General features: G+C 46.6%; 1 protein-coding gene across 1 annotated transcript; it reads left to right on the top strand.

Moving 5' to 3' along the window:
- The first annotated feature begins 1973 nt into the window (after window positions 1–1973).
- Window positions 1974–2630, top strand: LOC127654320 (general transcription factor II-I repeat domain-containing protein 2-like). Its single transcript, XM_052141442.1, has one exon. It carries the CDS (start codon window positions 1974–1976, stop codon window positions 2628–2630), a length of 657 nt encoding a protein of 218 aa, XP_051997402.1.
- Window positions 2631–22597: the final 19967 nt, after the last annotated feature.

Genomic DNA, 22597 nt, shown 5'->3' with positions numbered 1-22597 from the left:
TGTGTAATTTCTGCACCACTAGCACCAATGAATGGAATCGCAAATATTTATTTATATATTATTTTATTTCCTTATTTTTTTTTAAACCACTTTCTGTTCAAACAAACAGAAAGTCCAGCCCCCAGCACGTGCCATTGGTTGAGCCAATGTTATTGTGTCAGTATGGATGGGTCGCTCAGTTTTTATAGTGCGACAGAGACAGTGTTTACAGTTTAACTAACAAAATGGCTGATCTGCAGTTCTCTATCTGTCACTCACTCAACATTGTGTCGATGAAGTGACACTAGGGGTCACTCTTGGGAGCCCGAGACACCTCTGATCTTTGATAAAAGGCCAATGGAAATTGGCTAGTGGTATTTGCATGCCACTCCCCCGAACATACGGGTATAAAGGAGCTGGCACGTGAACCACTCATTAAGATTTTCTCTTCCGAGCTGAGTGGTCGATGTTCACTGAGCTGAATTCCCATGACTTCCCATTCATCTCAGTATATTCTGAAAGAGCATTTTTTCCCCTAAAAGAGTATATTCTAAAAGAGTGGCACACATGGAAACATCTTTTTGAAAGATGCCTTTCCGCTTGTGTGTTATTTCTGGGTGCGGTAGTTACCTCTCGCCTTCAGACAGCCACGATCGCTGCCTCTTGTGTCTGGGTGCTGTAAATCCCCAAGGACCTCCCATTCCCCGGCATGCTCATTTGCCCCTGGTAAACTTACAGATGAGTGTGCCGGCTTGTCTCAGGGCGAGTTCGACTCCTCCTTCGGGGCCCGCAAAGGTGATGAGCTTTTGAGCGCAGCATCGGAGAGTGGGCTGATCCAGTCGTACGCAGAAGCCTCGGCTGGGCTGCCCCCCCAGGGTATGGTCGCCCAGTCTCAGGCTGTCACTGAAATGATGGACATGCTTTCCTGGGCGGCCACTCACAGCCACGCCCCACCCCACCACGCCCAAGTTCCTTTCTTCCCGGAGGTGCACGAGGAGCTGACAAGGTCATGGCAGGCACCTTTTACTGACCGGTCCCAATCTTTCAGCTCCCGCACCCTCACTACCCTCTAAGGCAGGGGTGGGCAAACTACGGCCCGCGGGCCACATATGGCCCGTTAGGCTGTTTAATCCGGCCCGTCGAGTATTTAGAAAATTGTCTTAAATATTGCATTCATTTTGCCTTTTTCCTGCAATGCTTGAATAAAGCAGATCAATTCATTCAGCGCTGTTGTGGCTGCGCTGCGGTGTGTTACGTGACAAGCAATGACGCGTCACCATGGAAACCATACAGTGACTAAATAACGGTTACATTGCAAAACTCACGCTGCAGAGTGAGACAGAATTTTTTTTAATTAACAATGAGTGGACCAAAGAAAAGAAAAGTGGACAGTGAGTGCCTCATTTTTAATAAGGAATGGACAGCTAAATATTTTTTCACCGAAGTCCGATCAAAGGCCGTATGTCTTATTTGCCAAGAAACCATTGCAGTTTTCAAAGAATACAATATCAGCCGCCACTTTTCCACCAAGCATGCTAACTATGTTAGCAACCAGTCAGAGCAAGAAAGGAAGGCTACTGCTCAGAGGTTAGCAACCAATTTACAGGCTCAGCAAAATATTTTTCTTCGACAAGCTACTATTCAGGAGTCAAGTACCAAGGCAAGTTATTTGCTGGCATTCAAATTAGCAAAGGCCGGCAAGCCTTTCTCCAAAGGGGAGTTTTTGAAAGAATGCATGGTAGAGACTACGAGTCTCTTGTGTCCAGAGAGCAAAAACAAATTTGAACAAATTAGTTTAATCACGCAGAACAGTGACCCGCCGTATACAACTAATTGACGAAGATTTGACCAGCAACTTGAACAAAAAAGCAGAGTCATTTAAGTTCTATTTGTTAGCACTGGACGAAAGTAACGACATAAAAGACACCGCGCAGCTCTTAATTTTTATCAGAGGGATTGACGATAATTTTGAGATCACGGAGGAGTTTTTGGCCATGGAGTCCATAAAGGGGACAACACGAGGAGTGGACTTGTATGACAGCTTGACTGGTGTCATCGAGAGGCTTAAGTTACCATGGTGTAAACTTGTGAATGTCACCACAGATGGATCGCCAAATTTGACAGGAAAAAACGTTGGGCTGCTGAAAAGAATCCAGGATAAGGTGAAAGAGGAAAACCCTGAGTTGGATATCATTTTCCTGCACTGCATAATCCACCAGGAAGTCCTGTGCAAGTCTGTCTTGCAGCTTGATCACGTAGTGAAGGTAGTCGTAAAGCTTGTAAACTTCATTAGAGCAAGAGGACTTAACCATCGTCAGTTCATTCAATTCCTTGAAGAAACTGATGCTGATCACCAGGACTTACTGTACCACTCTAATGTCCGTTGGTTAAGTTTGGGAAAAGCATGTCAGCGAGTGTGGGAGCTCAAAGGGGAGATAAGCTCATTTTTGGAGTTAATGGGGAAGGCTGGTGATTTTCCTGAGCTGAGCGACACAGACTGGCTTTGTGATTTTGCGTTCGCTGTGGACATATTGGCACATATGAACGTGCTGAATGAGAAGCTACAAGGGAAAGATCAATTTGTGCATGACATGCATGCAAATGTGAAAGCCTTCAAAACCAAATTGACTTTATTCTCAAGGCAAATTTAAAACAACACATTCGCTCATTTCCCCACACTAGCGATGCTGAAAGAGGCCTCTCAACATGCGAAGAAATACAGCAAATCACTGGATGTCCTGCACAGAGAATTTTTCCGTCGATTCTCTGATTTTGAAAAAATCGAGAAGTCACTTCAGCTGGTGTCATGTCCCCTGTCACTGGACTCTGAAACAGTGCCGCAGGAGTTGCAATTGGAATTGATAGATCTGCAGTGTGACTCCATCCTAAAGGAGAGGTTTGACTCCTCGAAAGTGGATAAGTTTTATGCTTCACTCAATGAAACCAAGTTTCCAAACATCCGACAGTTGGCACAGACGATGCTGGTGTTGTTTGGCTCTACTTACGTGTGTGAGCAGACGTTCAGCGTGATGAACATCAACAAAGCACGCCACGGATCCCAGTTAACTGATGATCACCTGAGATCGGTCCTGAGAATTGCCACAACTAAACTGACACCAAACTTCGATGCGCTGGCAAAAAAGGGTGATCAACAACACTGTTCTCACTGAAACTGAATAAGGTAGGTAGGTTGGCTAATCTTTACTTTTTAGGTATTGAGTTTCATATGTAATTTATAACTAATATCCCAGCAAACAGAACGTTGGCACGATTGAATCATTGACATTTCAGCACTCCTTGAACAGACAGCGACTTAAGTGCATAGGCTCCTTGTTGCACGTTAATGTTTTTTCCTTGTTTGGAAACTCAGAGGGAAAAAAAATGTTTGTAACCGTTTGTATGCCTGTTTAGTTTTTCATTTGATTTGTCTGATATTTAGTTTCTTTGCTACTCTGGATTTGTAGATGTCTTGGACTGCTTCCGTTACCGACCTTTATCGCCCGGCTTTCGACTACGCTCCCCTGTCTCTGCCATGTACAGAACCCGGTTTTGTTCATTAAATGTTCTGATCTGCCTTTGTTTTTTATGTTTTATTTATTATACTTAAAATAAATGTGTATATTCATTTATTTCGTTTTTTTTTCACAAATGTATGACTTTTGTGTATGAATTGCAATTTGATTACCATATGCAGTTTTAAAAAAGTTGAATTAACGTAACCTTCTGTCATTTTTACTCTTCTAAGTGTACACTTGCTGGTGTTTTGTTTCTAATTTAATGTTAGGCCCATTAAATAATACTAAGGATAAACAATATTTAAAAAGAATATAATTATCTGACTAATTAAAAATGAACCTCAAAACATAACAATGCTAAATGGGGGATATCTATAGCATAAATTAATTGTCAGAACGTCAGATGTTGCCATGTAAATGTGTTTGCTGGGATAATCTGCTACTGGGCCGGCCCGCTGTCAAATTTTAAAACCCAGTGTGGCCCTTGAGCCAAAAAGTTTGCCCACCCCTGCTCTAAGGTGGGGCGGCCAGGGGCTACTCGGCAATGCCCCCAGTGGATCAGGTACTCGCGGTGCACCTATGGCCGCAGAGCACCGCCACCTGGCGTAGGCGCCCGAAGCTCCCATCCAGGGCTGTAGGTTTACATGTCCCTGACGGCCAAGGCCTACGGTGCTGCTGGACAAGCCACCTCTGGCCTGCAAGCCATGGCTCTTCTGCAAGTTCACCAAGCCAAGGCGCTCAAAGAGCTGCACGAGGGTAGTTCCGCCCCAGGATTGATGCAGGAGCTGCACTCGGTGACCGACCTCACTGAAGGTCACGGTATGGTTTCTTGGGCGGGCGATGTCCACCTTGTTGGTCCAGGAGAGCCACCTTTGGCTCAACCTGGTCTAGATGCGAGAGGCTGACATGGCACAGTTCCTTAACGCCCCCATTTCCCAGGCTTGCCTATTCGGTGACACCGTTGAGGACTTTGCCTAGCAGTTCTCAGCAGTGAAGCATCAGACGGAGGCCATTCAACACATCCTGCCCCGGCGCAGCTCAAGATCCCGTACCCTATCTGCTTGTCGCCAAGGGTGTCCTGCCTCAGCCCCGCGACGGCGTCGAACCCCCCGCAGGAAGCAGACGCTACCCGTCTCACGGCCAGCCGCTAAGAAGAAGACTTCGAAGTGCCCCTGAGATAGGCGACCCAGGGACAAGGAGACCTGCTGTTCCGGAGCTGATAGAGAGACCACTCCATCCCCCGGTGGAGGACCTGGAGGAGAATCTTTTATTTCATTCTCATTTCATTTCGCTGCATGCTAAAGTAGTTGTGGTTCCCAAAAATTCAACAAAAGAGCAGTTTTCTCATTCCCTGGGTCACATACCCAGTGTGTACGGCCATCATTATGACCACCATCCACCATTTCATTCTGGCTCCAGCAGGGGGGACCGTGGGGACGATGTACCTCCTCCCCCCTCCCCGACCGATCTGCTAATGGGTATCAGGAGGCAGGTAAGTGCTTCGATGTCCTTCGACACAGCACAGCCACAGGGCCCAAGCCCTGTCATTGTGGTGCCTCTGGCTCCGCCCCGCCATGAGGCCCCACCCGCCAGAACGTCCGACGAGATTTTCCCCTTGGTCCCCCTCGTCAGGAGCTTGGACGAGTGGCTTGCGCTTTCGAACCTGTCGCGGTGGCTGGCCCGGACCGTCTGATTCAGTTTCAGTTCACCAGGCGCCCGCCCAGGTTCAGCGGCATCCACCTCACTTCGGTGAAGGGCGAGAACGCCGCTACCTTGCGTGAGGAAATCGCCACCCTCCTCCAGAAGGGCGCGTTAGTGCCTGTCCCCCCTGCCAAGATGAAGAAGGGGTTTTACAGCCCCTACTTCATTGTACCGAAGAAAGGCAGTGGGTCGTGGCCAATCTTGGACATACAATGTACTTCATCGACACAACATCTCGTTCCCTCCATCAGGGAACGGAGGCTACGGAATTAACCAGGACATTTTCTCTGCATATTAAACTGGATCAGAGAAAGTATATTAACACAGAAAATGTTGCAGACTTCAGCTTTGAGACATCACTTGGCTACTTAGCAATTTCCTTTTCAACTATGGTTTGGAATAATCAAAGTCCCAGTGTAGGTGTTTTGTGGTCTAGTGATGTGATGAAAATTTACATGACCTATAACCTTCCTTTTTTACAGCCTAGCGTCAGCTGCCTGTAGATGCCCAGACTGATTAGACTGAATTTAGTGACAATAGGTTGAAAGTTTTTCAGCTAAACTCTGTCTGTGTTTAGCGAAATCGGTACCAATGGTCCCCAGTGCCTGAAGCGCGAAATGTTTTTGAATGTATGGGCATGTGTGAACTCCAGTTTCTGGTGGGTGCCATGTCCATAGAGGGGCGCTTTACGTGAGTTGTAAAGTGAGTTGTTTTTAGTTGTAAATGATGTAATACGGGTACAGTGCAGTGTGTGATATATATATATATATATATATATATATATATATATATATATACACACTCACCTAAAGGATTATTAGGAACACCATACTAATACTGTGTTTGACCCCTTTCGCCTTCAGAACTGCCTTAATTCTACGTGGCATTGATTCAACAAGGTGCTGAAAGCATTCTTTAGAAATGTTGGCCCATATTGATAGGATAGCATCTTGCAGTTGATGGAGATTTGTGGGATGCACATCCAGGGCACGAAGCTCCCGTTCCAACACATCCCAAAGATGCTCTATTGGGTTGAGATCTGGTGACTGTGGGGGCCATTTTAGTACAGTGAACTCATTGTCATGTTCAAGAAACCAATTTGAAATGATTCGAGCTTTGTGACATTATCCTGCTGGAAGTAGCCATCAGAGGATGGGTACATGGTGGCCATAAAGGGATGGACATGGTCAGAAACAATGCTCAGGTAGGCCGTGGCATTTAAACGATGCCCAATTGGCACTAAGGGGCATAAAGTGTGCCAAGAAAACATCCCCCACACCATTACACCACCACCACCAGCCTGCACAGTGGTAACAAGGCATGATGGATCCATGTTCTCATTCTGTTTACGCCAAATTCTGACTCTACCATCTGAATGTCTCAACAGAAATCGAGACTCATCAGACCAGGCAGCATTTTTCCAGTCTTCAACTGTCCAATTTTGGTGAGCTCTTGCAAATTGTAGCCTCTTTTTCCTATTTGTAGTGGAGATGAGTGGTACCCGGTGGGGTCTTCTGCTGTTGTAGCCCATCCGCCTCAAGGTTGTGCGTGTTGTGGCTTCACAAATGCTTTGCTGCATACCTCGGTTGTAACGAGTGGTTCCCCTTCTGTCACTCTCTCCACGTTGTGTCGGAGAAGTGACACTAGGGGTCTCTCTTGAGCGCCGATATCCACCTCTGATCTATGAAAAAAGGCCAATGAGAGTTGGCAGCCGGTATTTGCATGTCCCGCCCCCGGACATACGGGTATTTAAGCGCCGCAAATACGGGAGTTCATTCAGAAAATTTCTTCGGAGCCGATGGTCTGTCTGCAGTTTGCTGTGAGTTACACACCACTAACGTTCCTGTTTCCTCTGACAATCTGCATGCTGTTGGATTTGACGGCGCACAACAGCGGCTTTCTCCTTCACATTGCACGGCGTGCATTGTTGCCCCTGAGCGCTTCGACAGTGCAGACACACACACACATTGTTTATTTAAAAGAGCAAATTCCTATTAAAAGAGTAATTTCTCTAAAAGAGCAAAACACAGCGGCCTTTTCAGGACGCGTCTTTTTCAAGATGCCCTTCCGCCCCTGTGTTGTTCCTGGATGCGGTAGAGTGCTCTCCGCTTCAGACGGCCACAGGCGCTGTCTCGTGTGTTTTGGGCCGCGATCACACCGAGGCGGCGTTTGTGGATGGCTCATGTTCTCACTGCGAGAACATGACCATGACCACGCTGCGGTCGTGGCTTGCTTTCAACAGAGAGCAAGCCACCCCAGCTGCACCCCGCATTGCTCCTTCTTCCCACGGGATTGAGGACAATGCGGTTGGCGCTGGGGCCGATTTGGGGGCGGCAGCGGGTGCAGTTTCGCCGGGTATCCCCCCGCGAACCTCCCATTCCCCGACACGCTCGCTGGTCCCGTCGCTTACGCCGCGGCGATAGCGGCTTCGCCTCACGGCCCGGCTGTCTATCCTCCCGAGCCCGAAGCAGATGAGCTCGCCGCTGCATCGGAGAGTGTGATGTCTGATGCCGAGGACTCCCCTGGACTGCCGCCTTCGGGCCAGCAGGCCCAGGCTGAGGCCGACGCTCAGATGTCTGACATGCTTTCCCGGGCCGCCGTGAGCGTGGGGTTGGATTGGAACCCTCCATCCTCCCCACAGCCTTCACGGTTGGATGATTGGTTCCTGGGGGCAGCGCGCCGTTCGCGGCCTCGCATCCCCCCGGTCCCGTTTTTCCCGGAGGTGCTCGTCTAGGTGCCACCCGCTCCACTCTCACCACCCTCGATGGTGGAGAGCGCCACGGATACGGGGCGATTCCCCAGGTCGATAGGGCAGTTGCGTACCATCTATGCCCCGGTAGCCTACCTCCTGGCGTGGCCGCCCCGTACTCCCATCCAAGCCCTGTAGGACAACATCCTCGCTCAACGCGAAGGCCTACAGTGCAGCTGGACGCGCTGCCTCCGCCCTGCATGCGATGGTCCTCCTGCAAGTCCACCAGGCCAAAGCACTCAGAAGCATGCACGGGGGTGGACCTGATCCTGATGTGCTGCAGGAACTGCGCTCAGCGACCGACCTCACCCTGAGAACGACGAAGGCCACAGCGCAGGCACTCGGACAGGCGATGGCCACCCTAGTGGTCCAGGAACGCCATCTCTGGCTCAATCTGGTCGAGATGCATGAGGCTGACAAGAAACGCTTCCTGGACGCACCTGTCTCCCAGATTGGCCTTTTCGGCGACACCGTCGAGGACTTCGCCCAACAGTTCTCCGTGGTGAAGAAGCAGACGGAGGCCATCTCTCACATCATGCCCCGCCGCACACCTGCCGCTACGGGCCCTGCCCCGTCTGCTCGCCGAGGGCGTCCCCCTGTGGCGAAGAAACCAGCTCCTGCTCACCCCAACCCGGGCCCAGCTCTCAGCCCCAGCGTCGAGCACCCCGCAGGCGGCGTACGCCCCCTGTCTCACAAACCCCCTCTAGGACCCGGAAGGCTCCCAAGCGTTCCTGAGACAGCCGACCCAGAGCCGAAGACATTAGCTCCGGAGGTGGTAAGACCGCTCCGTCCCCCGGTGGAGGGCCGGGAGGAGAATCCTTTGTTTTTTCATTTGCCACATCCCCTGACGGGGGCTGTGGTACCTACATTCTCAATAAAAGAGCTATTTCCTTTGCCTCTGGGTCACCTGGCCCGCAAATGCCGTTCTCACGACAATCTGCTTTCAGATTACGACAGTCCCGGTACACCGGACATGGCGATCCCGCCTTCCGCCTGCCCACGACTGTCCCCCGGCCGGCTGGTTCAGACTAGTCCAGAGGACACCAACATCAGACCTCCTCCTCAGTCACGAACCCGCCCCCTGCCAGGCGCGCGGAGCAAGGTAAGTGCTTTGAGTCTATTCTCAGAACCTCAGCCTCAGGCCGCAACGAAGCCGCCCGACGCTGCATTACATGTTCCACCCCGCTGCGAGGCCCCGCCGGGTACGTCCAAAATACTCGTCCCTTTGCTGCCCCTAGCGCAGAGCTGGGAAGCATGGATTTCGCTTCCCAACGCATCACGCTGGCTGCACCAGACCATTCAACTCGGTTACGCAATTCAATTTGCCCGGCTCCCGCCCCCCCTTCAGGGGCGTCCACTTTTCCGTAGTACACGGCGAGCATGCCAGTTCCCTGCGCACGGAAATCGCAACCCTCTTAGCCAAGGGCCGCGGTAGAGCCCGTCCCTCCAACCGAAATGAGGAAGGGTTTCTACAGCCCTTACTTCATTGTACCCAAGAAAGGCGCCGGCTTACGACCAATCCTGGACCTGCGAGTTTTCAATCGGGCCTTGTTAAAACTCCCATTCAAAATGCTCATGCAGAGAAATATTCTGGCTGGAGTTCAGCATCTAGATTGGTTCGCAGTGGTAGACCCGAAGGACGAGTACTTCCACGTCTCAATTCTGCCACGACACCGACCCTTCTTACGGGTCGCGTTTGACGGCCAGGCGTTTCAGTACAAAGTCCTCCCCTTCGGCCTGTCTCTGTCCCCTCGCGTCTTCACGAAGGTCGCAGAGGCGGCCCTTGCCCCACTACGAGTAGCCGGCATCCGCATTCTCAACTACCTCGACGACTGGCTCATTTTAGCACACTCTCGAGAGTTACTATGCACACACAGAGACCAGGTGCTCCGGCACCTCAGCCGCTTGGGGCTTCAGGTCAACTGCGAAAGAGCAAGCTCACTCCGGTTCAGAGCATCTCTTTTTCTCGGGTTGGAGTTAGACTCAGTCTCAATGACAGCACGTCTCATGAGCTGGCGTGCTCAGTCGGTGCTGGACTACCTCGCTTCCTTCAAGCCAGGCACAGTGGTCCCTCTAAAACTTTCCAGAGGCTCCTGGGGCATATGGCATCCTCCAGCGCGGTCGCGCCGCTGGGGTTGATGCATATGAGACCACTCCAGCACTGGCTCCAGACTCGAGTCCGAGACAGCATGGCACCACGGCACGCATCGGGTAGGATCACGGCACCCGCCTGCCTCAAAACACTCCGACCCTGGACAGACCTCTGCTTTTTCGGGCAGGAGTGCCCCTGCAGCAGGTGTCCCGACACGTTCTGGTCACAACTGGCGCCTCCGGTCCGGGTGGGGTGCCGTGTGCAGTGGGCACGCAGCAGCGGGCCGTTGGAAAAGGGCCCCGCTGCGTTGGCACATCAATTGCCTGGAGTTGCTGAACATCCTTCTTTCTCTCAGGAAGTTCCTCCCGTTAGTTCGGGACAAACATGTCCTCGTGAGATCGGACAGCACCACGGTGGTGGCGTACATAAATCACCAAGGCGGCGACGCTCCGCCACATGTCACAACTTCGCCGCCGTCTCCTCCTATGGAGCCAGCAGCGACTCAAGTCGCTGCGTGCCACTCACATCCCGGCAAGCTCAACATCGTAGCGGACGCGCTATCACGCGACAACGCCTGCCCGGCGGGAGTGGAGGCTTCACCCCCAGTCGGTCCAGCTGATTTGGGAACGGTTTGGCAAGGCCCAGGTAGACCTGTTTGCCTCCCAGGAAACCTCCCACTGCCCGCTCTGGTGCGCCCTAACAGAGGCTCCCATCGGGACAGACACGCTGGCACACAGCTGGCCCTCGGGGCTGCTTAAGTACGCATTTCCCCCAGTGAGCCTTCTTGCACCGGTGCTGTGCAAGGTCAGGGAGGATGAGGAGCAAGTCACGTTGGTGGCCCCCTACTGGCCCACTCGGACTTGGTTCTCAGAACTCAGACTTCTCGCGACAGCTCCTCCCTAGCAAATTCCCCTGAGAAAGGACCTCCTCTCTCAGGGACGGGGCATGCTCTGGCACCCGCGCCCAGACCTCTGGAACCTCCACGTCTGGTCCCTGGACGGGATGCAGAAGAGCTAGCCGGCTTACCAGCGACCGTTGTGAATACAATCAACCAAGCCAGAGCCCCCTCTACCAGGCACCTTTATGCCCTAAAGTGGCGCTTGTTCGCAGATTGGTCTTCCGAACTGAAGACCACGCAGAGATGCTGCGATCAAGTCAGTGCTCTTGTTCCTACAGGAGAGGCTGGACAGGGAGGCTGTCCCGTCCACCCTCAAGGTGTATGTTGCCGCCATTGCCGCCCACCACGATCCTGTAGATGGCAAGTCTTTGGGTAAGCACGACCTGATCCTCAGGTTCCTGAGAGGCGCCCGGAGGTTGAATCCCTCCCGACCAGGCCTAGTTCCCTCCTGGGATCTCTCGGTAGTCTTGGCAGGACTCCAGAGACCTCACTTCGAGCCACTTGAATCAACTGGACTCAGGGCCCTCTCTCTCAAAACGGCCCTGCTGATCGCGCTCGCCTCTATCAAGAGGGTCGGGGACCTGCAAGCGTTCTCTGTCAGCGACACTTGCCTGGAGTTCGGTCCGGCAGATCTGTGATCCTAAGACCGCGACCGGGCTATGTGCCCAAGGTTCCTACCACACCCTTCCGAGATCAGGTAGTGAACCTGCAAGCGCTGCCCCGGGAGGAGTCAGACCCAGCCCTTTCGTTGCTATGTCTAGTGCGCGCCCTGCGCATTTACCTGGACCGCACATAGAGCACCAGACGCTCTGAGCAGCTCTTTGTCTGCTTTGGGGGACGGCAGAAAGGGGATGCCGTCTCCAAACAGAGGCTCGCCCACTGGGTTGTCGACGCCATCACACTGGCTTATCACACCCAGGCCGTGCCCCTACCCTTGCGGGTCCGAGCTCACTCAACAAGGGGTGTTGCATCCTCGTGGGCACTGGCCAAGGGCACCTCCCTAGCAGACATCTGTAGAGCCGCGGGTTGGGCAACACCCAACACCTTCGCGAGGTTTTACAACCTCCGCGTTGAGTCGGTTGCGTCTCGTGTTTTCTCAGGTCCGAGCCCGTGAGAACTTCGGTAACACGTAGACCGACCGGCCGGGTGGATCGCTTGCACCCAGCGCCCTTTTCCTGACATCAAGGTAAAGTAGTGCGCCTTCTTCCCAGGGCGCCCCACTCCGAGTCGGGACCCTGGTCGATTCCTCCCCAGCCCTCCGGGTCCGCGGTTCAGCGGAGGAACTCGCATACCCAAGCCACTGCGGGTACCCTGATGGCTACCCTGTACTGGTATAGGTGCTCTGCAGGTAAGGCCTCCTGCTCGGACTCCCCTGTGTGTAATTCCACCGTTCTGTCCCCTTACTGGCGGACCCCGTGTCTCCCTTAGGCAGTTACAGCTGCCCGGTCGCCGTGCTGTAGCAACTCCCCCTTTCGAGGCTGGATCTACCACCGCACCATACTTTCCACACGCAGTCCTAAGACGGCCGTGTGACGTGTCTACCACTTTTCCTCCCCAAGAAAAAGGGCAGGTGTGGTCTCCGCAGGGTCTGGGTAAGACCCCCTTCCCTATATTCGTGTAAGGGCCCCGGCGTGATTGCTCTATGCGAGAAACATAGAGAGAAAAGAGGCCCAGCCAGGCTGGCCCGTTCCCATGCTGGCAAACATCACCTTGTTCCCCTCCCAGGGTAACTAGAAGAATTCCGACGTTCTTATGGGGCATTGGGGAAGGGTACGTGCAGCCAGGTACAGACGATGAGCGGCACTGGATGAAATCCCTGCCCGCCTCTGTATCGGCGGTTCACATACACGGTTCAGCGCATGGCAAGATTGGAATGGGTCCCCTAGTGTCGCTTCTCCGACACAACGTGGAGAGAGCGACAGAAGGGGAACGTTTGGTTACGTATGTAACCTCCGTTCCCCGAGGGAGGGAACGACACGTTGTGTCTTTCCTCCGCCATGTCGCTGAACCGAGCAACTGTTGTGGCTGGACCATTTCCGGCTCCTCAGAAAAATCCTGAATGAACTCCCGTATTTGCGTCGCTTAAATACCCGTATGTCCGGGGGCGGGACATGCAAATACCGGCTGCCAACTCTCATTGGCCTTTTTTCATAGATCAGAGGTGGATATCGGCGCTCAAGAGAGACCCCTAGTGTCGCTTCTCCGACACAACGTGTCGTTCCCTCCCTCGGGGAACGGAGGTTACATACGTAACCAAACGTTTATTTCAGGCAAAGTTGCTCTTCTATCAGCTTGAATCAGTCAGCCCATTCTCCTCTGACCTCTAGCATCAACAAGGCATTTTCACCCACAGGACTGTCGCATACTGGATGTTTTTCCCTTTTCACACCATTCTTTGTAAACCCTAGAAATGGTTGTGCGTGAAAATCCCAGTAACTGAGCAGATTGTGAAATACTCAGACCGGCCCGTCTGGCACCAACAACCATGCCACGCTCAAAATTGCTTAAATCACCTTTCTTTCCCATTCTGACATTCAGTTTGGAGTTCAGGAGATTGTCTTGACCAGGACCACACCCCTAAATGCATTGAAGCAACTGCCATGTGATTGGTATATATATATAAACAGTATCTCACAAAAGTGAGTACACCCCTCACTTTTTTGTAAATATTTGATTATATCTTTTCATGTGACAACACTGAAGAAATGACAATTTGCTACAATGTAAAGTAGTGAGTGTACAGCTTGTATAACAGTGTAAATTTGCTGTCCCCTCAAAATAACTCAACACACAGCCATTAATGTCTAAACCGCTGGCAACAAAAGTGAGTACACCCCTAAGTGAAAATGTCCAAAATCACCTGGTCTGGTTGTGACCTGATTGATCATTGTTTGGTTGCCCTTTTTTGGACTGTAATCTGTGGCTGCAACTGTGGTTAGTTAGCTCTCCAGCCAGAGACACCACATTCAACAGCCACCAGACCCGGACAGTTAATAAAGTATATAAATTATAGGAGTTTATTTATAATGTTTTGGAATTAGATTTTATAAGGGAACGGAGAGGGAAGGAGGACACATTTTTCTGTAATAATATAAATATCAATACCAACACCACCACTACTACCACCACCAACAATAACAATAATAGTAATAACAATTATATATAATTTTACATATATAGAAAATAAATTAAATATAGTATAGCATATAGAACATTAAAATATATATAAATTACATCAATCTCCAAATAAATGTAGAACAGTATATTATATAATACTCAGGCATTATTTATCTATTATATAAATAGTTTGTATTTATGTACTATAGAACTTAATATAGGCATCAACTCACCAGCTAGTTTTAATCAATATTTAAGGGTGAGAGCAGTGGGCTGAAGATTGTATTCCATTTGTATAATTGATTTTTAATTGCTTTAATTTTTAATATGGTCCCTTAATAGATGTAGTCATTGTGTAATTGATATTTGGTTTTTATTTTTCCAACTGAGTAATATTGTTTTCTTGACGATAGCTAGAGATATGAGCAGAAGAGTTCATGAGTTCATGAGGGGGTTCATTTGAGAAGTGTCTCCTAAAAGGCTTAGTAATGGGAGTGAAGGGATTGTCATTTTCAAGAAATCTGATTATTAATGACATCTGTCCAGAACTGATGAACAGGTGGGCATAACCAGAGAGCATGAAGGTAAGTGTCTGGTGTGTTTAAATTGCAGTTTGTACGTCTGTCAGAAGTTACTAGTCCCATTTTAAACATTTTACGTTGTGTTATGTGTGTTCTGTGTACAATTTTATACTGAATTAACTGGATATTTGTGTTTGTACTTAAGACAAAAGTATTTCTGCAAACTGTTTTCCAGAATACCTCATCTGTGTTGATATTGAGACTTTTTCCCAATGTTTAACTGGTGCTGCTGTATTAGTATCTATAGACGATATTAAAGGGCTCCTATTATGGCATTTAAAATGTTCCTAATATTGTTTTGGGAGTCCCCAAAAACAGTTTTACATGCATGCAATGACAAAAAACACTTTTGTTGTCTTATAATATGCATTTATGTTTACCTGATTTGCTAACCGACTCCCAAATGATTCATTCAACGACTAATTTTTCCAAACCCCTCCTTTGCGTGACGCTAATCTGCGGTGATTGGTCAGATGACCCAGTCAGATGTGATTGGTATACTCTGTGCAGAGATTGTCGGAAACGGAATGCCCATCACCGCTTTGTAGTAAAAAAATCAAAATCAGAGAAGGAATTTGAGTTGATTTATGTTAGCGATCATAGCCTAAAGTTCGGTGGTAAACACCCAATCAGTTATTGTTTGCGTTAGCCCAACGCATAAACATATTGATAAAGCACTGCATTACTACAAGTTATTGCTCTATTCTTTATGACAACTCCAATAACATCGACAAACATTTCACATATTTCAAAAAACTGACATTGGATACCTAGAAGCTGCGCTGAGCGTAACTTACACAACACACACAAATACTTATTAAGCATGCTAAAAAACACATAAAAGCAACAATTATTAATAATACTTACAGGTTGTGATCGGAGGAGGAAGCTGATCCAAATAAACTTGGTACTGAACCATCCTTCAGTATCAACCGTCTCGCGAATCCACACTTGAAAGCATTCATGTTCGTAAAGCAATCGTCATTAAAATGACACGAACACAGCACAAGGTTCAGGCTATACTTGTGTGGTAAAGTTGTAAATATAAACTCTAACCACTGATTCTTCACACGCTCGTCCCTGGGCAGTGAAAAAAAGGTCGCTTTTGATACGCACTTCAGAATACAGCGTCTTGTTGTCGACATGATGTTTTCAAGTTTTCCCTGGTGTCTGCGTGCGCAATGAGTGGGCGCGGCCAATTTGATAATTTTTCGTCTTGACGTCACAACGAAAAGGAAAATGACTCATTGGAAAAACGATTCATTACATTGAGTCAGAGTCGACTCCTACTTTTGAGAGACAATAACTTTTTTTATGGTGAACTTTCATATATAAAACTTTGCAGGATGTTTTTGTTCACTTAAATCTATGTTACACTCTACATGAAAGGTAATTTTCAAAATTCCATAAGTGTATAGTTTAGTGAGTGTCTTAAATGAGTTACTAATTGTGGTGATATGTTTTAGAATTGGGGGAGGTTGTGCAATATCTTTGTTTCCAATTGTAAGTTTAATAGAATTCCTAATTTGTAGGTAATAGTAATAATGTTCTTTTCCTAAGTAAAATTTCTGTATTCATTCTGTAAATGTAATGAAGGTGTTGCCAGTAAACAGGTGATGTAGATGTGTGATCAAGCGGAATTTGGTTGACAGTAAAATCAGGATTATACCATATAGATGAGTTGATGTGTAGTGTGAGCTCATGGTTTGTCAATGTATTCATTTACCACCAAGCAGTGAGAGCTGTTTTAATCATCATAGTTTTAAAAAGATTTTGCTGATTGATTTTTTTATGATTAATGGGAGATCAGATATGATTATTTCTTTACATTCTGCTTGTTTTAATTCTAGCCATGGGTTTTGGAAACTGTCACTTTTGATCCATCTGCAAAAGTATTGTAGATGAGATGCTACGCAATAGTGCTGAAAATTTGGTGCTGCTAGACCTTGAGCTTCATTTTTTTTAAGTGTTTGTAAACATATTTTAGCATTCTTTTTTCAGTAAAATTTGTTAAATGTTTGATTTAATGATGAAACCATTTCTTAGTTGGTTGTACTGGAGTTATGGGGAATAGATAAAGGATTTTTGGTAGTATACACATTTTAACTGTTGTAATACAACCTATAATGGAAAGTGGTAGGTTCATCCATCAAGTTAAATCATCTTCTATTGTTTTCAACAGTGGAATGAAATTGAGGTTAAACAAGTCAGTGAGGTTCTGGGATATGTTTATTCCTAAGTATGTAATATTATTTATTGTGAATGGTCTGTGCTGTATGCTCGTGTCATGTGGTTTCATATTCAAATGGTAAAATTGTTGATTTGGTCCAGTTTATGGAGTAGTCTGATATGGTAGAAATTCGTACATAAGTAATGTTTTAGGATTTTGTACAAAAAGTAATATGTCATCTGCATATAAAGACATTTTATGATTGGTGTCGTGTGATAAAACTCTGAAAATATTATCATTCTGTCTTATTGCAGCAGCTAGAGGTTCTATAAATAGAGCGATGAGTAATGGTGATGAGGGGCACCCTTGTCGAGTCCCTCGCTGAAGCTGGAATGATGATGATATTATGCCATTCGTTATAACAGATGCTAGTGGTGTATTATGTAATGTTTTAATCAAGTGAATAAAGGAGTTTCCGAACCCACATTTTTTTAGTGTTGTATGAAGGAAGTACCAACCGACTTTATCAAATGACTTTCCTGCGTCCAGTGATACGATTATTGTCTTTTTTTTTTTTTTTTTTTTTTTTTACCTAGGTTCATTATGTTGAATAATCATCTGGTATTGTCTGATGAGGAAGAAACCTGTTTGGTCTGGATGGATGAGAGATGAAATGACTGATTCAAGACGTGTGGCAAATGCTTTACTAATTATTTTTAAATCAGTATTGATAAGGGATAATGGGCGATAACTAGTGCATAATGTTGGGTTTTTGTTTGGTTTAAGTAGAAACGACATTAGTGCTGTGTTCATGTGAGATGGGATAGAAGTATTTTTAATTTCTGCCGTCATTCACAAGAATAATGGTGATACTGTTGACCAAGTGTTTGTAGTATTCTGGTGGGTATCCATCTAGACTTGGGGCTTTATTATTTGATAGTGAGTCAAGAGCCTGCTTATATTCAATTTCTGGTATTGATTCTTTTAATTATTCTCTTTGGGTTGTGGTTAGACTGGGTAGAATTATTAAGGAATGAATTAGTATCTTTAATTTTTGGTTCTTTGTCATTACTGTACAGATGTTTATAAAATGTACAAAAAGTGTCATTGATGTCTTGTAAGGTGTTAAGTGTCTTTTCTTTGTTACATTTGAGTAAATTAGCAAGGTATTTGCCTGATTTTTCATTATGTTCAAAATGTGTATCCTTTGATTTATAATATCTTCGTAGTCACCTTTTGTTTTATTTATCTCCTTTAAAGTCTGTTCATTGGGATTAGAGTAAATATTCTGTAATGTGTGTATTATATTTTCTATTTATTTTTCTGGTTTTTGTTCCTTTTTATGTTTGTATGTAGAATATGATATGGTCTTTCCTCTTAATACAACTTTAGCTGTCTCCCAAAGAGTTATCAGAGATATCTGGTGTGTTGTTTGTTTCCAGGAAGGATGCCCATTCTTTTTTAAGAATTCATTAAAGTCTTTGTCTTGAAGTAGTGATGTATTCATCCTCCATCTAAATAATTTTTGATAGCGTTCCTGCTATTGATAGTTTTAGTGATTGGTACATGGTCAGAGATAATGATAGTGTATTTAAGATGTCTGGAATGAGGGAATTGCTTGTTAAAAAATAATCAATAAACGAATATGATTTATGAACTGCTAAGAAATAGGTGTATTCTCTTGAGTTTGGGTTTGTAAGTCTCCAGCTATTGCCAAGACCAAGGTCAGTTGTATATTGTTTGATGGTTTCTGTAGATTGCCACAGTTTAAAATGTGATGGTATATTCGATTTGTCTTGTGTTGGATCAATAACTGTATTAAAGTGTCCTCCAATTATGATAGCTGATTGGGAGAGGTTGGCTTTTAAAGAGAAAAAATCATCCGTGTTTGGTCAATAGATATTAGCAATGGGCAGTATTTTATTGTTTAAGGTTCTGTTGTTGATAACACATCATCCTTCATAACATTGCATCACAAATGCCATGGACTCGGCTGTACACGGAAAAAATTCCCAAGTCCGAAAGGTTCCATTCTGTGTCAAGTCTGAGAAAAAATACATCCGAGTCTGTGACAAGTCCAACTCCATTAAAATTGGACTCGTGACTCAGACTCAAGTCAGAACTAGAGTACACCAACTCTAATTTGCATACTCCGAATCGCAATTATTATTGTATAATGCATTTTTCATATCTGCTTGTTTGTCAAATCTTCACATTCTTCACATCTCTTGCAAAACATTTGCGGGCTCACACCAGACAAGCGATACAATTCACATAATTGCACTTCAAATGGATCCGTGGTGTTAAATCCAGAAACAAACTTCAATACTTAACTTTACACTCGAGAAGACATCTTCTTGAGATGTTTCGTAGTTACAGTGTTAAATACCTGCCACTTGTATTTTCATTGATAATAATAAGATGAAACCAGTGACCAGCTGTGGCAGGGGGAGAGAACAAATCTGGCTCGGACCAAGCAATCGAACCAAGTGTAAAAGCACACTTAGGCTGATTTTGCAACATGCTTTCAGCCCCGCCACAGGAAAAGGTAAACAAGTTTGAACTGATGCCTTTCTGATTTGGCAACAGATCAGATCCTCCTGATCTTGACTTCCTGTGTGATGTCGGGACTACCCATTTTGGGGGCAGACTCCATTTCGAATCCCGTTTGGAGCGGGTCGAGCAGGACTGGTTACAGTGGTGCCGTGACCCGGATGGGAGTGAGGTATAGGGGTGAGTGTAATGGTAGCCAGCTGATACTTGCTGTGCAGTGTTTGTAAACATCACTCCCCTGGCCTCAAGAGGCACACAAGCAACTGATGCTAGAGGCTGTAGCCTTTAGCCTCCTCGTTATCACGCCTTCCTCCCACAGTGGAGACGCCAGTTCGAATTCCGTTTGGAGCGGGTCGAGCAGGACCGGTTACACATTAACTGCACCCTTGATGATTGTTGGGCATATTTTTTATGCTCCTTTTATACGCATGGCAAATTAAATTACAAATTTATTATTAATCATTTTCATGTACTAACACAAAAATCATGGCTAGTATTAACAGTGATTGAATCTGCATGCACTTCACGTCTTCTGGTCGATTTTGATTTTGAAAATTTTTATTAATTTATTGAAACACAAAACAATTAAACCAAAAATTTTACTAAATTGATATTACACTACAAACAAAATGAAAATATTATCAAGAATATCTAAATATTAGTTCCCTATCTGTCTCTCACTCGATGAGTTGACACTAGGGGTCACCCTTGGGAGCCCAGACATCTCTGATCTTTGAGAAAAGGCCAATGAGAATTGGTGTGTGGGATTTGCATGCCACTCCCCCGGACATACGGGTATAATAAAGGAGTGGCGTTGCAAACACACACTCAGATTTTCTTCTTCAGAGCCAAGCAGACGTATTCACAGAGCTGAATTCCTCCTGCTGTTCCATTCATCTCTCTCACTCTGAAAGGCTGTTGGATCTATGGCGCATTACAGTGGTTCTCCCCCTCACACACAACGGTTGTGCTGAGAAAACACCCCTGGGCGCTTCGGTAGCTGAGCAGAGCTTCTATATACAGTATATATACAGTGTTGGGCAAGTTACTTCCAAAGTGTAATAAATTATAGATAACTAGTTACTGTCATTTGAGAGTAATTAGTTATATTATAATATTACTGGATCTGAATTGTAATGCTTTACTCTACTTTTGCGTTACTTTTGAGTTACTTTCGCCCAAATAACCATGGAAGTATGACTTGGCATTCTAAAATGCCAAAATTGAGTTTATTGAAGCTCATTATAAATCAAGTGGAGGGCAATGTGGTATAGCATAATGACTGTGTAGCCTCCTAAGGCTACTAACAACTTAATATTATTTGAAGTGAAGTCTCATGGCACAATTCAATGAGTAACAATCACTGTCAGAATCACAAAAGCAGACAAAGCATCAAAGTCTGGTAAATTATGATAGAGAAATTGTAAATATTTATGGTCTAGGCCTATTCAAATGAAACACAACAGAGCTAGAACCCACTATTATGTAACATATCACCTAATGACATGACAAGATGCACAATCTTTTTTTTTCTTCATTTCTATTATTTTATTCTCTTCAAGTTCAAAGCACAAAGTTGGCATGCATTGGACGGACATAGCTTATCCTTTATCAAGAATCAAAAAGTGCTCTTGGAGAATTAGGCCTCCAGGAATATGACTAATTTCAGTCCAACTTCACATTTAACATGTAGGCTAAACATAACAACTGCAAAGAAACAAAACGCAGGCAAAACAGAGGAACACTGCTATTTGCCAAACAATTACTAAAACATAGGCTACCAAATAAAGGCTGGTAAAATTTAAATTACCTATAGCTAATGGCTCTGTGAGGTTTTGCAAGAATACAAAAGGCCACATTTTGCAAGAATACAAAAAATGAAGTAAAAGTGCTTGGGCCTATTACACCTCATAAGAAATACAAACAGGAAACCTGTTACTGCCAAATATACAACAGAGGTAGCATGCAGCCAAACAAGGCAGGTAAAATAAATAGAACTATGAAGGCATTTATGGCCTAGACCTATATAGCCTACTTATGGATCTATGGTGGTGGGGCTAGCTTATTCCACTACCCACTTGACAGAAATATCTGTTCAAGCACATCAGGAGAAGGCACTGAAAGCATCCATCACCAAGACGGTTGCATTTTGGGGTGAGCACAAGACTCCCGAGACTGAAAAGTCTTTCTACTGGTGCACTGGATGGAGTTGGGGCGTTATAGCGGAGTGTGATTTAAAAAAAAATAAATTTAAATAGTAGGCTGGCCCCAGCGTCGAGCCATCCACAGAAAGCAGATGCCACCCATCTCATGGCCGGTCCCAAGAATCCAAGAAAGCTTCAAAGTGTTCCCCGAGACGGGCAGCCTAGGAAGTAGGAGATCCGCTGCATAGGAGCTGGTAAGAACACCAGTCCTTCCCCCATGGAGGGCCGGGTGCAAGTTCTTTATTTTCCTTTTCTTATTTCACTGCACACCCCATTTGTACCCACATTCCAAGAAAAGTGCTTCAGGTGGTAGACCTGAAGGACGCATACTTCCATACCAGTAAGAGGTCCTCCCCCTCGGTCTGTCCCAGTCACCTCGCGTCTTCATGAATGTCGCAGAGGCAGCCCTAGGGAAGTGGGCATCTGCATTATCAACTATCTCGAAGACTGGCTACTTCTAGCTCACTCATGGAACACGTTGTGTGCACAGAGGGACCTGGTGCTCAGGCACCTCAGCTGGCTGGGGCTTCGGGTCAACTGGGAAAAGAGCAAGCCCCTCATTACCCCCCCAAGGACTTGGTTCTCGGACCTCATACTCCTCGCAACAGCCCCATGGTGGTGGACACGGTCACTCAGACCAGGGCCCCCTTAACATGGGGGCTGTTGACCTGAAGTGGCGTCTGTTTGCTAAGTGGTGTTATTCCCGGATCAGTGCTTTCCTTTCTGCAGGAGAGGTTGGAGGGATGGCTGTCCACCTCCACCTTGAATGTGTGTATCCGCTACACTGGCACATCACGATGCAGTAGAAAGTAAGTATTTCTGTGTCTTCCTTGGGCAGAGGGCCCTTTTTTGTAGTAACTCCTCCCCTTGTTGGGCAGGACCTACCCCAGTGCCACTCCGCATGATGTGCTTCTGCACCGACCCGGTAAGACTGTGTTTTGTATTCCACTTAGAAGCCCCCCCCTCTCAGGGCCAGGTGTGGTCTCCGCAGTGTCCTCCTCTTTGGAAGGACACCTCAACATGGACATTACATGGCCC

Source organism: Xyrauchen texanus, chromosome 13 (genome assembly GCF_025860055.1).
Source record: "Xyrauchen texanus isolate HMW12.3.18 chromosome 13, RBS_HiC_50CHRs, whole genome shotgun sequence".
NCBI classification, from domain to species: Eukaryota; Metazoa; Chordata; class Actinopteri; order Cypriniformes; family Catostomidae; genus Xyrauchen; species Xyrauchen texanus.
This window is presented reverse-complemented; position numbering and strand designations above follow the sequence as displayed.